Source organism: Carcharodon carcharias, chromosome 7, assembly GCF_017639515.1.
Source record: "Carcharodon carcharias isolate sCarCar2 chromosome 7, sCarCar2.pri, whole genome shotgun sequence".
NCBI lineage: Eukaryota > Metazoa > Chordata > Chondrichthyes > Lamniformes > Lamnidae > Carcharodon > Carcharodon carcharias.
The window spans coordinates 120644188-120661756 of record NC_054473.1 but is presented as its reverse complement, the minus strand read 5'-3'; the positions used below and the strand labels follow the sequence as shown (position 1 = coordinate 120661756).

Here is a 17569-nt window from a genome sequence, read left to right as displayed (position 1 = left end):
CCATTCTACTCCCCCACTTCTCGCTCACTCACACGCTCGCTCATACGCTCACTCTCGTGCTTACTCTAGCTCTATTTTTAGGCACTAGGAGGAGAATTTTAAATTCCAGAAGCTTGGGACCAGGATTCGGTGTAGCTGAATGAGCACAGGGCTACTGGTCAATGGGGATAGATGTAGATTGGACTCCAAACAGTAGAGTCTTGATTGAGCTGGAGGATGAGAGGCTGGCCAGGGAGCATTGAAATTGTCGAGTGTGCAGGTCACAAAAGCATAGCTATGGGTTTTACCCACTTAATCCTGAGGGTGATGCTATTTATCCAGGCCCTAATGCCAATCTATAGAATAGAATCATAGAATGTTTACAGCAGAGGAGGCAGCCATTCAGCCTGTTGTGTCTGTGTTTTCTCTCTGAAGCAGCAATTCACCCAGTGCCACTCCTGACTAAGATCAGCTAACTTTGTACTGAACAAGACCTCTTAGTCTTTTTGGCTGTGGGAATTGCAAAGCTCCAGTAGTACATTTTAATTGCAAACTAGAGCATTGCTAATGGAAACAGTGATATTTCCATTTTCTGCATCAGACCATATCTATACTTAAAGCCACTGATCTGCAGTTTGCATTGAAAAGGTAACTGAACTTGCCAAGTGTGATGCCCAAAACATTAACCATCTTTCGTAATTTTAATGATAAAAATAGAATGTGATTTACTCGTTCAGTATGTATTTGTGGGCCTGATTCTAAATGGGCAGAGTTGCAGAAATTGATCCCTAAAATGCTGGTTAAAAATCTGGAATGCTATGTAATAAATATGGAATTTAACTTAAATTTTTGTGTTCTTATAGTTTAACTGATAGATTATTGACTGTTAAATAACTTATTACTGATTAGCATTGCAACTCCCTGGGAACATGAATTTATTTATATTTCTGTTCCTCCCAACTGTAGCACTCAGTGTCAGACATAGCCCCCTGTTTGAGAATGCTGGTAAATGACCTTTTCTTTAATTTCTGCTAGTGTTTATTTAAAGCTAGGTATTATGAGTTGCAGAAGGGTAGCCTGGTACAGTAGCCTTGCACTGCACCTGGTTTCTTGCCAAACACAGCTGAGATGCTGTGTTTGGTGAAGGGTGGGGAGCGGGGTGGTGGTGATGATGGGTGGATGGGGCCAGTGAATGTTTGAAACCCATCTGTAAACATTTCATGGTGCAGAACATTGGTGAGCCAGACTGCTTTGTCACCAGGTGCTGGTATTTTATTAACTTGCTTGAATAAATTTTACTGTCTTGATGAAACTACAGCCTGTTCCTTTATTCCAGTGTACTGAGCTGGTTCTAAGCTGCTGCTTCCTCTCTGGTTGCAGGTTGTGGCCCTGGGGTATTGGCTGATACAAAGATGCATACATTTGAGCGCTGTGTGTATTTTGGGGATTCTTGCCAGGATGTGCTGAGTGCTCTGGGATCTCCACACAAAGTCTTTTACAAGTCAGAGGACAAGGTAAGTCTGACTTGGGGGTCAGATATAGGAAAATGAGGCTGTCCTGGTGCAGCCTTTGCTCTTCACTGTGGACAGCACTGCAAGTGTGAACCCTGAGGGTTATACTGTTAAGTCTGGGGCCGAATGTATTTGTTGATGGCCTTTCTGAGGAATAATTATTGCATCCGGTGCAAATTGCTTTTTAAACATTTTGCGCATTTCACAATGAGCAGTTCCCATCTCCTGTTTAATACCAGTGATCTTTAAACAGTAACACCTTTCTATACTACACAGTTTCACTTCATGTCCTGAAGACCTAATTGTGCACCCACATCCAGCATTGGGTGCTAACAGAGAGAAATGTCCTTATTAGCTGCGAAGATTCTGATTATGAAACCACATGTATTTGCCCAAATTGATGTAAGCCTTTTCTGCATTTGCAGAGACAAGTTTGGGTCATCTGCCCCTTTGCAACAGTGAGCTGTGCACATTGTGACTATTGATTGTTTGCTCTCTGTTTCTACAGATGAAGATCCACTCTCCCTCCCCTCACAAGCAGGTTCCTTCCAAGTGCAATGACTACTTTTTCAACTACTTTACTCTGGGAGTGGTGCGTATCTGCAGTCTCACTTGTTGATTTGGCTTTACACTGTTCACTTCCTGCAACTTCTATTGATCTCTTTCTCTCTTGGCAGGATGTTCTGTTTGACGCCACCACACATCAGGTGAAGAAATTTGTCCTTCACACCAACTACCCAGGTCATTACAACTTCAATATGTGAGTGTCAACTGCAGCAGTGTGCACTGCATTCCAGAGAGACTTGTAGGCTTAGAATCCTAGAATGATGCAGCATAGACAGACTATTCCCACTGAGCTTTTAAGCAATAGTGGTTTTGGGCAAAAAAGCTCTAGAATGTGTGTTAAATATTTACAATCTAAACGAGGAAAAGTTGACCAAGGTGTGTGTGGATGTGGATATGGTTTTTGGATAAGGGTAAGATCAAGGTTGATACTGATGTGTCCCAGCTAGGTAGCTAGCCAGTGTTCACTGTCTAGGTTCCTGACTGAAACATAGCAATTTGAAAGAGGTAACAAAAACTACTGATTACTGTCGAACTGTATCTCTTCTATGGGTCTCTATGCTGAAGGCTTGCTGCTGCTGCGTGAGTACAATCTGAATGTGTTACTTACTGCTGTATATTTCAGTGCTGTAGAACAAATGCTGAGAGCAACTTTGAACCATGTTGTGGAGCTGCTTCCATTTGTAGTGGTGTGCAACACCACGGAGTCCTTTTGGCTTGGATCATTCATCATTTAGGAAGAAGTGAAGCTCCCTTCAGCACTGTGCAGGTAGAAAGTATACCTCATTGAGTACTAATGGGCATCATAAGAAACTATAGATGGGAGATTCTAGTCCCGATGGCCCAGTGTACAAATGGGGCAATACACTTCAGGACGGTCAGCAGTTCAACTTCTGCTACTTACAGCCATAGGAAAAAAAGGTGGGAAGGATAGTTGGAATTGACTAGGGTTCTTGCTCAAGGTGGCTGTACAGTGGATCGCTGCTCAAAAGTAGTGCACTTGTGAACATTAGGCAAGCTTAGTGTAGGATCAACTATGATGCCTCTGACAGGTGAGCAGCTTGCCATCATTAAGGTAATTTGAGCAAGATGGTGGAGGACTGTTGGCTACCTTGGATAATGATTCCAGTGCTGACTGAGAGAGAAAGGTCGTATAAGTCGACCTTTCATCACTCGTTCTGTGCAGGCTCCTCTGTGTGGATGTGTCTTAAACTCCACCGCATCTTCTTGGCAGCACGGCCCATATCGCCAGCTTAATCCCATGTGCAGACTTCTTTAAGGCATGTATAATCTCAAACGTGTATTTCTGAGCTGAAAATTTGAGGCCCACTCCTAATGTGAGTATGGTCCTAAACATGCATTTATTAGCTGAAAAATGGGGGTTGACTTATCCACCAAGTTTAGGGCGAAGCATGCATTTTGGTGCTGAAAAGAATGGGGTTGTTTTATATGCTGAGTCGACCTACCTGCTGCATTCTACGTAATTTGTCTTGCACTTGAGCAGCGTGGTAAAATTGAACATGATGTGGCCACTGGTTATTCAGACTAATCAGTGCAGAAAATCACTAGGGTGCTTGGATCAAAAAATACCTCCTAATAGCCTTCAATTGATACACGAAATGACACATTAACTGTATAGTGTTACAATGGAATGGCTGAGATTTGTGGCTGTTACTGTGTTTTGTTCAGATAGACACTGTAATACATTTATTATAACTGGTGTATGATTTATAGAAATTAACCCAGTCTGAGAGTCAAGCACTGGACAGCAAATGGTGATTTTATTATTTGCCACCTGTGTTGCTGTAAATGCATCTAGAAGAAAATTAATTCATTGGGAGAGGTGGTGGTCTAGTGGTAATGTTACTGGACTATTAATCCAGGTGCTCAGGCTGATGCTATAGGGGCATGGATTCAAACTCCACCACAGAAGCTGGTGGAATTTAAATTCAATAAATAAAAAACGTATGGAATTGAAAGCTAGCCTCATGAAACTATCATCGATTGTCATAAAAACCCACCTGATTTACTAATCCACTTTAGGGAAAGGAATCTGCCATCCTTACTTGGTCTGACCAAGTGTGACTCCAGATCCACAGCAATGTGGTTGACTCTTAACTGCCCTCTGAAATGGCCTAGCAAACCACTCTGTTCTAGGGTGTTTAGGGATGGGCACCAAATGCTGGCCTTGTCAGTGACACCCACTCCCATTAAAGAATAAGTAAGTAATTCAAAGGAAGCCTAAGCTTTAATCATTTTTAGAACTGATATTGCATGAGATATCCTGTATTGTATTCAGCTGCTTTACTGGTGCTGTGTTTAGGTTAATGGATTTACAATTGAGGCTTGATTTGAAGGCGTGTATTTTTAATCCATAGTCCTAGATGAGTCCTATCTTTCTTGTGACGCTGTTTCGCCTGTCTTTTGGTTGTCAAAGCTCCTGGAAAAATAGAAATTTAAGAATAGATTAGTCTCCGAAAAGAATGCCTCATCTTAGTAAGTGGGTTGTTAAAGTGGCACCTTGTGCTTCTGAAAGCTGCATAGTGATCAGGAGGGAAATGATCCCCTCCAGTGGCAGGGTGAGGTTTGTTAGATTCAAGCAAATCCTTTATAGCTTTACAATTTGATTGAGAGTTAACTTTCCAGGTAGGATAGAAGTCTTGTCTCTCCTAAATATTAGTTGTGTAGAATGGGAGATCTCAACAGCCTTGTGGGCATTTGGTGTGTGTGGGAGTCTGATTTCCTTGGGCTATTGAGTTCAGTTTTGAGGTTTTAACTCTCCTGGGTATCAGGAACGTAGAAATCTGAGCTGCTCTGTGGAGTGGATGACTACAGACATTTGATAAGCTTTGTCATTTTATTTTTCACAGATACCATCGCTGTGATTTCAAGATCCCACTTGCAGTTAAACGAGGTGAGACCTCTTTGGAACAGGTGGGATTGAGGAGGGGGCTGCGTTTGTGTTGCTGCTTTTGGGGCAGAATTCAGCTTCCTTGTTGCCTTGGCAAGTAGATAGTTCCAGAGAATTCAAATCAGATGTTCTTGGAAGAGGAGGTTGCAGCTCCATGATTAAATGAATTGCCAGGCGTGGCACTGTGCCCAGTTGAAGAGACAAATGAGATAGTTGCTGGGAGAAGAGAGCAGTTGCCAACAAATGAGCAGTTAGTGCTCTGTTTACCTTTTAAATACTTAAGCAAATTTGTATTCAGCATTCCATTATAGTACACCGTGGTTTCATTTTTTACTTTTTTTTTGAAAGCTCTGATTTTTTTCTATAAAAAAATGGGTGTTTACTTGTTAAACTAACTGCTGGAGCGTCAAGTCCAGCCAGCAGAGTTCTTTATGGATCCTGTATACATTTTGCTCCATCTATCTCTGTCAACCAAGTTCTGGATCACGGTGTATTTAACAGCAACCCTCTTAATTGTTGAAGTAAATGTGGGGTTATTTTATTGTGGCAATGTGGCGCATCCACAATAACAATAAATTGTTTTGATATAGTACCTTAACCTAGGAAAGTATCCAATAGCACTTCACAGATTAAATCAAACAATTGACACCGAGCCCAAGGAGGGGTGACCACAGGCTTGGCTTGTGCTCGGTCTTAAGGAGGATAGAGAGAGATGGGGAGGTTTGGGTAAGGATAAATGAGCTTGGGGCTGAGAAAGCTGAAAGCATGGTCATCAGTGATGGTCCGAAGGGAGTGGAGAACGGATGAAGCCAGAGTTGGAGGAATGCAGAGCACTCAGGAGGTTATAGGGCTTAACAGATGAGAAGAGGTGAGGGCAATGACAGATTTAAACACCAGGATGGGAATTTCAAATTCAAAGTGGACCAGGGGTAGGGTTATGTGACCAGAATCAAGGAATCTAGAGGTGTCAAAAGCATGGAAGAGGGATTCATCAGCAGATGAGACATAGGGATTACTAAATGAAAAAGTACAACAGTCCATCTAGTTCACCACCTACCACCCCTGGTAGTTGTGTAATAAACAATAATGGAGCTATTGACTTATCATGGCATCAATTTCCATTGATTTGTCTACAAAAAGCATACCCAACTGGTCTGATGTAAGGCTGGGGACAAATGTAATGGTGGTGGAGGTAGACTGTCTTTATAACAGGGTAGATCAGGGCTTGGAAGCTCAGTTTGAGATCAGATAGGAAGCTGAGGTTATGAACTGCTTGATTCAGTTGGGATAGTGTCCAGGCAATGGGGCTGACATCAGTGACAAGGAAGAGGTCATGGGCCAGTATGGTGCGGGCGAATGTAAAGGCATTGCATGCTACACTGTTGCTGCATTTTAAAGCTTTGTCATTCTTGGGGTAATGTAATCTTCTAAATGGCTTTAGTTTTGATCCACAAAATATCCAGGTTTCAGATCTACAACTGGTGCAACACTCCAGTCGCCCTATACCTACATGCACTGAATCACTTTATGTGTCTAATGCAGTGAATTTCATTTTATCACCATTTGTGGTGGTTCCTTCTCCTGGAATTTATTTCTCCCAAGTTTTTTAAATTTAATTTTTTTAAGAGATTGTGTCATTTGCTACATTTTAACTGACCCCCTTGCTAAATAGGATGAGAATGGACTACAGGACCTTCTCTTGCAGTGGGCAGTTCTTTCTCATGGTTAAAGCAAACATTGGAGGCCTACCTGTCCCTGAAATTGTATTGAACCAACATATTTCGGAGACAGGTTTGTTGGAAGTTGCCGTAGGTGGCAGAGAGTTGGCATCTATTGAGAATTTTTCACAGATTCTGTTGAAATTTAGAGTTTTAAGCATTATAATAATTAAAGATGTATAATTGAAGCTCAGTCTGATTTCAACTCTGTCCCTATGTTGCAATGCCCAATGTAAATGGCCACCTAGCAATATTGACTAATAGTTTCTTGGGCAAGTAATGGTTTTCTGTATGTGACTGTTGGGCAGATTCTAACATCATAACTGTGGCATTCTGGTAATGCTATGAGCAAGAAATCCTGTTCATTCTTGAATTTAGCTTTGATAATTCTTCCCAGCATAAAATCATCAGTTTAACCTACAGCTGACATGCAAACATGAAAATCGATTCTTGAAGTAGTGCATAATTACAGGCCAGTATTTGAAAAGACGTCAGTGCAGCATAACCCCAACTGTTAACTTAGCTGAGGGTATTGGAGCAAGGTGCTGAATCAAAATGCCCAGTTTTGTTTTGTAACTATGATACTACAGTCAAAATGTCTGCAGTCATTAGTCTGATTTTTTTTTTATGTCTGAACTCATGAACTGCACAGATTTTATAGAGGTTTTTGAAGCCTGTGTTTCACTGTCAAAGGAGGCAGATATAGGGCAAAGCAAGTCATCTATATTTCTTAGGAGAAACTTGACTCTTAACCTCTGCATCTTCACAAGATCTGCCTTGTGTCTAATATTCAAGAAATAGATCATCAATATGACATTGATTAAGTCTTTACATAGTCAGTAGTGATAGCTTGCGCTGTCTGTAAGTTAATTTGGAGGGATTCAATGACTTTAATATTTGTTATTGTCTCCTTGTCGCTATTGCACTGAAAATGGATCCTGATTAAACACCAAACTGCTTTAAAGTTAATGGTAAACGTTTTATGTTTTTTTATTGTTAATTGTAGATGGTGCTTCTACTCTGCAGCTAAGAACATATGGATGTCAGAAATTGCCTCTCACATCTCTGCAGACTTGCATGGCTTAATACTTACTGCAGCTGAACAAAACTAGGTGGCAATAAGCCATTTTTTTGTTTTGCTATTCCCCTTCTTACTGATGATTTTTTTTACCACCAGACAGCAGTGCTGATGCACACGCAAGAACGTGTACTGTAACCACATACAGCAAGGTGAGGCATCAGAAGTATAACTACTGAACAGTTCATTGTCCTGTTTTTTCTCCCCCCTCCATCCCTTACATATACTCTCTATTGTGTTCACCGGCATCTGGGCAGCACTCGTTCATCTGTAGTCTTGAGTCACATAAATATTATTGCTTTTAACTTTGATATTTATAGATTAATTCTTGTCTTCAGTGCACTATGCTGATTGGATAAATGGGAGATACAAATGATAGTTTTGTGTACAACTGGAAAAATGACATGGAGTCAAACTGGTGCAGAGCTGTTTAAGAGCAGATCCTCCAGGGGGCCAGCTGGCAAGTGCTTTTCAAGGTTTTGTGTTTGGGTACCATCTTACAAATATTTAACAAATTCCAGTACTGGCTTCCAAAAGACTTTCAGCAATCCAAAAGAAAACAGTGCCGTCATCGCAGAAAATGTTTGAATTTAACAGCACGAGTCATGTTAGTAGTCACCAGATGTAGAAAAACTTGATATATATGGTGGTCAGAAAACCGATAACTGTTGAGGGGAATCCTCTTGACAGCATCCAGGTCAAAACAGTCATCTTGATTGGCACCCCATCCACTGGCCCACCATCACTGTGCTGTTGTTGCAATGTGTACAATCTACAAGTTGCACTGTAGCAGTTCACTAAGCTGTCTTCAGCAGCACTTAGAAGGGCAAAAGCTGCAGGCACAAGGGAATGCCATCACCACTGAGATTCCTATCAAGTCGTGCACAATCCTGAATTGGAAATATATTGTCATTCCTTCATCAACTGGCTTAAAAATGCTTGCATTCCCTACCTAACAACATTCTGGGAGCATCTTCAAATCATGGACTGCAATAACACAAGGCTGCTCACCACCATTCTCTCAGGCAGCCTAAGGATGACGAATAAATGCCAGCTTTTCAAGTGATGTCCAAACTCAAAGAATCATATAGAAATTTATGCCACAGAAGAAAGCATTTTAAAACTGAGGATTAGCTCTCAGTGAAAAATAACCCTGTCTCTTTGAAGACCTCAGTTCACCTTAGACTTGTGAGATCCACGTTTTCCATTATTCCCTCATTGTAAGGATTGCAGTTTGTCAGTTTCTTGATTGTTTCTTTCTCAAGACCCATTTTGAGCTTTTCGAAGGAAGTCCTCAACTTATACTTTATGTTTTCCTTGTTATACGGGTTGGATGTGAAACAAATGTTAGGGTAATTGCTGTGAAGTAGGGCAAGATGTATTTGGAGGTGGTGGCAGATTTTTTTTTTGCCAAGTTGTGCAGCTCAGCAGACTGGGCTCATTTATTTTCTTTTGTTTGTTACTGTGTTTCTCTCCCTAGCCCCTCTAGCCTCCCATCCAACTCCAATTACCTAATCTGAGTGAAGTATGAATTTAACATGAGGTTGTTTAAGCCAGCCCACTCAGCCTATGACCACTAACATCAATGCTGCCTACAAATTGATGGCAAAGGGAGAAGCTATTCAAGCATGCAAGTTTAACCTTTCTTATACCATGTCCATCCCTGGCTGAAGCTGTGATGCTGCATTATAAGTAACATGCAGATTTAATTAAACCTCTCAATAAATCAGTGAGAAATTGATGGCACTAATACTGGTCTTACAATTTTTCAGTGGGATGCCATTCAGGAGTTGCTTGGGCACCCCATGGAGAAGCCAGTGGTTCTTCACAGGTAGAGTATGAGCATCTGAACATGAAGCGTAACAATAAGAGGGTAGCGGTGGAGTCTGAGAGACATAACAGGCAACTTGAGAACTGAGGAAACGAGATTAAAATGCATGCAGAGGCTCCTGCTAAGCCCAACTTCTTGCTTATTTTGCAAAGCCCTGTTTAGAATTATAGGTTTGGCTTAAAATCAGGTATTGCACATGAATGCTGTGAACTGGACAACATCCCGTGGAATTTTACTTGTTTAACAATAGTTTAGAGTAGCCACTTTTTAAAAAATCTAAGTTGTTTTTAAATGGCATCCAGCATACTCTGGATAATGCACCTTCATAAAGCAATGATGCATGATTTTTAAAAACTGTATGGGGAAATGAGCAAAAAGGAAATTGAGCCCCTTAACCAGGAGGAAGTGCTGTCCTGGGTGGTGTAGAATCTTTCTCCATCATTGAATTGATTAATTAACTTTCCTTTTATTTCTTTGCCCATGTAGATCCTCTTCAGCAAACAACACAAATCCTTTTGGATCAACTTTCTGCTTCGGACTGCAGCGCATGATCTTTGAGGTATGAAACATTGGTCTCTGCATTGTTGGGTTGGGGAGGGGAACCTAGACATTTTTCTCTTTCCTGTGACCTTTACAGGAGTGTGTATATTGGCAGACAGGATGTAGCTCAGCGGTGATATTCTTTGCTGTCAGATAGCCCAAAACTCATCTTCAAGAGCACAATAATGGTCACTTAAAGTCAAATACCAGAGGGAGATAGCAATCATGAAACCGTATACCAGCCCGCAGAGGAAAAAGTAAATAACAAGAGGAACCTAGTGTGTATGTGCATATGCGTATGTGGCTCTGACACACACGTGCACAAACAGACTTTTTCCCATATGTGTGTGCATGCATGTATTTGTTTATATATAAATTTATTTTTAAAGTGTTTGAGATCATTTGTTGTGCCTGTGTTTTCTTTGCAGGTCATGCAGAACAATCACATAGCATCAGTAACACTTTATGGCCCTCCCAGGCTCAGCAGCCAATCTCGAACCACAGAGCTGACCCAGTGAACCAACCAGGACTCTACCGGTTTAGTACAGTGTGCCTTGATTTGCTGCCACAATTGTACAGAACAGCACGATCCAATCTATGCTGCGCCCTGGCCTCGTTTGGATAGAGGAGGGGTTCTGGTTTGTCGCTGACCTCATCGCTGGTGATGGCCCTGGTGATGGGGTATGCAGCTCTATGCTTGCATTATGCCAGTTTCTCTCCTCAGTTGTACAGTGCAGACCAGCTGGGCTCTGCCCTGTCTTGAGCCTGTAGAAGTAGAGGAGGCAGGCAATGGAGCTGCAGACACAAGAAGCACAAGTTGTATGAGCCTTGTATGGGCAGTGTTTCAGGTTTCTGTTAATAGGTGTTCCTGTAGTGTTGTGGTACTCCATACACTCATATTTCTGTGTCCCAGCACAGTATGCAGAGACAGTTTGTTCGTGTGTTCAGGCACAGCCTATCTCTGCAGCTTAGACAGTAGTACGTTTTTATAGAAATGGTTATATCATTTGCACTACATACACTTTAATTACTTGATTAATGTGTTTTATCCACTGAGGAGTGTCAGGGTATAGTGCCAGCTAATTGGGTGAGACTGGGGTGTGGAGAGAAGTCCAGTCCATGCACACAGCCGGTCCCGCTGCTCGGTGGGGGAAGGGGGAGTGAAGATTTATTCGCTTCACCGCACTCTTTTGGGTTGAAATGCAATCCTCTCTGCCATGTCTTGAATTGCATGTTATTAATTTGATGCCAAAGACATATCTTCAACATGCTTAGTTTCCTCATTTCTCTCAGCGCTATTTCATATGACAGGACTGCGCGTCCTCAACAGCATCGCTGGCCATTGGCAGATTTTTGTCAGTCAGCAGGGGAGATTGCACACGGCACATATGCAGTGCTGCTCTTTGCAGTATTCTCAAGAGGTCTGTTCATTCATAGGAAGATGTGAAGGTACTTGGGCTGTTCCCTCATCAATATATTGAGAGCTTAGTGCTTTTCTTTTTTTTTAATCAACTAAAACTCTTTTAGCCATGCCTCATTTTTACATCAAACATTGTAGCAACTTGTAATTAATAGAAAAATTTTGTGTGTTTACACTGTGTGTACAAATCTGTAAATAATGCATTTTGTAATTTTAACAAAATGTACAGGGAGTGCCTGTATAGTTTAATGCTGAACAATGAGAAGGATGTATTTTGAATTGTAATCAATGTTTTGACTCTGGACCAGTAGCAGGGATGTGTGATGTGTGTTATGGTGACACTTGCATTCTGTCTTCCTGTAAACTGTGAGATTCCAGACTGTTGTACCCAACACATGTGGATGTTGTTTAAAAACTATGTTACAGTTTACTTTTGAAGCTGAAAGCTGTTCTCTTGTAGCTGTTGATCCTTAACTAAACTTGCTTAGTTTAGTGCTTTTTCCTGTGCCCTTTGCTTACCATGGGAACTATTTGTGCCTCTTCATTCATTCTTTTTCTTTCTGCACAGTCCTCTGACCTTTATTTAAAAAAAATACAAAAAGGAAAAAAAAAATGCACATTAAGAGCATGTATTCTGCAACACAAATAAAACTGACTCCAGTTCACAGTTTGAGATGATTAGAGTTGACTGGTTCTTTGTGAAGTGTGTAGGACTGTGTGGAAGGACTTGTCTGTGGGAAATTGTCACCCTTTTGTCTAGCAGAGCCTGCACACCCAGATATCACTTCTTGAGATGTTCACTTTCTGTAGAGAGGCTATTTTAGGTGGGGACCCATCTCATTGCACCCTCTGCCCCCAGCCCTGATCGCAGATCCATTCCTAGATAGTAGGGAAGCTCGCCAAAACATTCACTTCCCCCTTCAGTGCTACTACAGAGGAACTGAATACTCATCATTACAGCATTCTGGACTTTTGAATGGCTAAGAGACTTTCTGGTCAATTAGAACTCTTTACATTGCAATACCTGTTAATTCAGATTGATTGTTAAACAAGTTCACCCCCATAGATGGAGTCTCTTTTCATGTTGCCTGGAAACTTCAGAATATTTGACCACTTTAAATATCTGAAGGCTTTGGGCAGAGACTCACTTGAAACATGTCAACCAGAATTGGGGTGATGGTTGAGTAGAAATATTAGTGTGAGACAGGATTTGGTGGCTGAGTTTTGGTGTTTGTGGAGGAAAGCAGATGGGAAGCCAGCATGGATGCAATTGGGAAAATATATGGCAGAAGTGAGAAAAGGCTAGCTGTGGATTTTGGCAATTGTAGGTTGATGTAGAGTTGAAGGTAACCTTGGTGGCTGATAGGATATGGGGTTTGAAACTCAGTCCTGGGTTAAATGGCTTGCCAGGATTTTGTATAATTTGATTCAACCTGAGTGAATAGCTGGAAATTGAGTTGACATTTGACAGGTGCTGGAAAACAATGGCTGAGGTCTAAGTGGAGGAAATTGCAGCCTATTCATAGCTTGCAGCCAATCAGGCAACCTGACAGCAGAGGTTATCAACAATGATGGATTAGAGCTGAGTGTCCTTTGTATACCAAAAGAAGCTATTACCTCATTTGTCAGCAAGAAGCAGGAGGAGACCACAAACTTGTTCAAAACTGACTTGAGCCCAGGTTGATGGCAGGAGGAAAAGTAGGCTACAAAGGCATGTGGAGATGGTTTGAGGGAGTCAATGGTGCTGAAGAAGGGAGTGTGGCTGGTGGAAATAAAGGGTGAGAATTAGGCTTGATTTGGAAAGGCGGGTAATATGCAGAGCAGTGTCATACGCAGACTTTATATGCATGCGTGGCAGAGTGCTGGCCATCACAATGAAGATTCTCGGGGTAGGGCATTAAAATGAGGTAATTCGCCCGATCTTTTGAGGGTTCACCTTAAAGCAGAAGTTAAACTTTACAGAAAATTTACCTAAAGTCACCAGATGGTAGATAGTGCTGGTCTCTGATTTTTTGCTGACAGCCACTACTTGCAAAGGCCCTTGAAACTCCCAACCCCTTATCCTAAGACTGATTTTAGCCTTTCACCCTTCTGAAGTGGATGGGTGAACCATGCTAGGATTTGCTCTCCACAGCTCAAACCCTCCACTGAGCATTTCGCAACAGATCTTTTTGAAGTTTAGTGCAAGATCCGTTAGCCAGTAATTCATATGACTGAGGGCTTGAAGGTGATGGATTCAAAACCCATTGCTACTTTACTGAAATACACTTGGACTAGTTTGTGTGTTTGGGTAAATCGCCATTGCAAAACTGTTTAGGATGGCTATCAATGCAGCTTTTGCTGGCTCTCTGGAAACAACAAACCCAACTGCTCCCTATTGCCAACCTGTCCAGTGTGTTCACTGGGCACTAACAACTCTAAACTACCACCTTCCCTCTTCTATATTGGGAAGAGAATGGATACTGTCTCATAAACCCTGCAACTCAACCATGGGGTGAGATTAATAGTGGGTGTTATTTGTTTTTAAAGCTGAAGCTCTGCAGGGTACAATGCCAGGGTACAAAGCAGAGATGGGGGTGTTTGTACTGGTCAAGAGTAGTTTAAGAAAGTGATGCAAACTCATCAGTAAGAACATCTTCAGTCATTCTTCAAAAATAAAATACTACAGAAGCTGGAAATCTGAAATAAAAGTCAAATATGCTGGAAATACTCAGAGGATCAGGCAGTATCTTTGTAGAGAAATGGAGAGTCACTGAACTTGCATAAAGCCTGTAACATCTCTAACTTTTGCCAATTCTGACAAAAGATCATCAACCTAAAACACACACTCTCCACTGATACTACCTGACCTATTTCCAGAATTTTCTGCTCAATCATTTATTGTTTGGTTTGTGTCCGATATCTCAAATGGGTACTGCAATAGGCAATGACCATTTATTCATTGGGATCTTGTGTGAAAATGGACTAGCTACATTACAGTGATTGCATTTCATAAGTGATCCATTGGGTATGAAGTATTTAGGAAGATCCTAAACATTTGATATAATAAATACAAATTCTTTCTAAAAGGGAAGGGATATGCATTGGTCTTTTTGACTATCCTAAATGTTAGCAAACAGAGTTCAAGTCACTTGTTTCCCCCTCATATTTTAGAAATAGTGAAATCCAGGATTCCTATCCAATCCGAATGGTATTATGTAAACGATTGTGAATCTCAAACAATGTTCCCTCTGAGCTGTGCACAAGTTGGCTCATTATATTACTGTAGGTAGGCAACTGTTTAAAATAATTTAAACTGCTCACAAGCTTAAATTAATTTTCTGCGCTTTGCAAAAAAAAGAGGGTATGGTGATCACAAATCTGCCTCTGTTCTCCATCTTGCTGGGCAGCAAGGTTTGCACCAGTTCCTTTCTTCCAAATTTCTTCAGATATGCTAAAAGAGAGGTCACTATCACAGCAATCAAGTTGCAGGCAATTTGCCTTATACAGTGGACAGTTATAGGGCATTTCATTGAGATGCACCATTATTTTCATACCGCTTAATACAACTGAAACTAAAGAATTGGTACAGTCAAATTGTAAGGGCAGGTAGTCTTTAGTTTGTGCAAAAGGTGATGAAATGGTTTAAAAACCTGTGTTTTTTGAGACTATCCCTAGCTGAAAAGGTCCAGGTTTTTGGGGGGGAGGAGTTTAATTGGATTTCCTGGCTGTGACATCTGATTTCTGAGAAATGAACCTGTGCCTTCAGTTGCTAAGGAAATGGAAGTTAATTAGGAAGAATAAAAAAGTTGGGATTTCAGCCTGTGGTCAAAACAAAGGGGTTGTGAAAGTTCGGTTTCTTTTCAGCAGAAAGGGAACACACACGGGCTCTTGATGAAACAGTATGTGAGCCAGCTGCAAGGACTGAAACCTAAAAAAATGTATGAACTATCCAGGCACGCCGATTTTTACCAGAGCTAACCATACCGTGTACAGGGTTGTTATTGAGTGTTTGGATGAAGGGGGGGGTCTGGGAAGGCTATGCCATCAGGACTGTTGTGACCTGAGTGAAAGCGGTTCTGCAGAAGTGCACCTTGTTGGTGATAATCATATCCATGGACTTCGGACAGAGTAAAGCGGTTGTTGGAGGCTACTTGATCAGACCCTGCGTGATGAAGAGTGGTTGAACTCTACACAAGAATTGGGAAGAATATTGGGACTACATACCGTGCCACATGAAAGTAAAGAATGCTGCCTCAGAAATGTGAGGTTTACCTTTATTGTACCAACTATTTAAAGTGTAATTTATAGTTTCTGCTGAACACAAATTGCCTGTTAATTCATGTAACTTTTGGTTGATTTGGATTTGATTGTTATAGTAAAAGTTTTTTAAAATCGAATTTAGTCCATTGCTTTTTTCCATCAGGGTCATTTAGAAAATCTGGTTCTTTCACATTATTAGTCTCCACCAGGATTGTAACAAAAGATGTACTAGATTGCTTGGATGCATGGAATGTCCAAAGAGCAGGTGGATCAGAATGCCTGACTGCAAAGGGTCCCAGCTAATGCTCCTTCTGCATATTTTATATGGGAACCAATGTGCTTAGCCACCTCAGCTAATCTCACTAACCCCCCACTTCCCCAACATCTTTTAATATTTCCATTTTTTCTGAGTAACTATCCAATTTCTTTTTAAAAGAATTATGGAATCTATGTCAACAGTTTGTAGCAGATAATTTCGCATTCCAGTCAGCCTCTGTGCAAAGACATTGTTTTCTAACCTCCCATTTTTTTGTAATTATCTTAAAATTGTGGGGTTTTGTTATTCTGACCTCCAGTGGGTAATTTCTCCCATCTATTGTATTGAATTCCCTCATTTTAGTGAAAAAAATGTGATTTTTCTATTTAAATTCCTTTGTATTAACTAAGGCCATTGCAATTAAAGCTTTTCGTATGAAAAAAACGTTTAAGTCCCCAGATGCTCTCCGTATTGCATGGTAGGCATCTTCAGGCAGTTGCACAAATTCAGTGGCTTTCTAGACACATCTTTTGTTTCTTTTCCCATTACCACTCTTGTTATTTCACCATCCTCCCCTTTGGCATAAAATCATTCCTGCCTTTCAACCCATCGTGGGCCTTCCCCTTTTTCCTTTTGTTCTCCCCACCCCAGCTTTTCCCTGCCTCTATACTTAAAACCTGTTACATCTCTAAGTTTGATGAAAGCTGATTAACCTGAAGCATTAACTCTGTTTCCCTCTCCATAGATGCTGCTAGACCTGCTGAGTATTTCAAATATTTTCAGCTTTTATTTGATTTCCAGCATCCCACAGTATTTTGCTTCTGTGGCACAGATTTGTGAATGCTGGGAGCTTTAACACAGCAATGCCCACTGTCTGTAGAGTTATCCTTTGGCTTAAAAAGCTACTTATTTTCCTTTGTGTCTGCCTTTAAAACCTCAGAATTTTAAGATATGGCTGCTCTTTCTGAGCTGCCCATTGTTGACGGGCAGTTTGGGTGCTGCATCACTCCACCGGCCAACTTGTGGAGGTTTTTATTTATCTTACCAAAACTCTCTGCTGCAGTCAAGTCATTGTAAGTTTGTAATAAATATTTCTGATCTCTGATGAACTGAGTGGGGGATGGTGGGGATGGGCGGCAGAGGAGGAAGGAGGCAAGCTTCCAAGGCAAACATCTGCAATAACTCATAAAGTATTGAAAATGATTCCAAAATAAATACTGAATGTTAAGTGACTCCCTGCCATTCAGGGCAGCAGCAGCAGTGGCCACAGCAGAGAATATCTGTCATTAAAGAAAGAGCAACATTACAACTTGTGTCTACAGTATTTTTAATTTCCAGTTGACCTGTGTTAGTCCAGAAACTCTGACATCTTGAAATTCTTAGGTGTGCCCTGTGACAATTCCAGAAGAAAATGGATCTATATCAATGATATACTGAGAATGGGCCATTGTATCATCACTTGTGCTGACCTGTACCACCATCTGCTCCAGCTCAATTTCCATTCATGCATGCTACTAGT

The 17569-nt window shown here is 41.2% G+C and overlaps 1 protein-coding gene across 2 annotated transcripts in view; it reads left to right on the top strand.

Moving 5' to 3' along the window:
* phaf1 (phagosome assembly factor 1) overlaps positions 1-12222 on the top strand; it is an 82911-nt gene extending 70689 nt beyond the window's left edge. Inside the window, exons 9-16 of one of the 2 annotated variants that reach the window (XM_041191905.1) lie at positions 1360-1493; positions 1999-2082; positions 2168-2250; positions 4925-4968; positions 7861-7913; positions 9534-9592; positions 10079-10151; positions 10561-12222. In XM_041191905.1, coding sequence (XP_041047839.1) covers positions 1360-1493; positions 1999-2082; positions 2168-2250; positions 4925-4968; positions 7861-7913; positions 9534-9592; positions 10079-10151; positions 10561-10650 — 620 coding nt within the window. In that variant the 3' untranslated portion in view covers positions 10651-12222. The remainder of the gene's footprint in view (positions 1-1359; positions 1494-1998; positions 2083-2167; positions 2251-4924; positions 4969-7860; positions 7914-9533; positions 9593-10078; positions 10152-10560) is intronic. The other variant, XM_041191906.1, reaches the window with a different exon arrangement.
* Positions 12223-17569: the final 5347 nt, after the last annotated feature.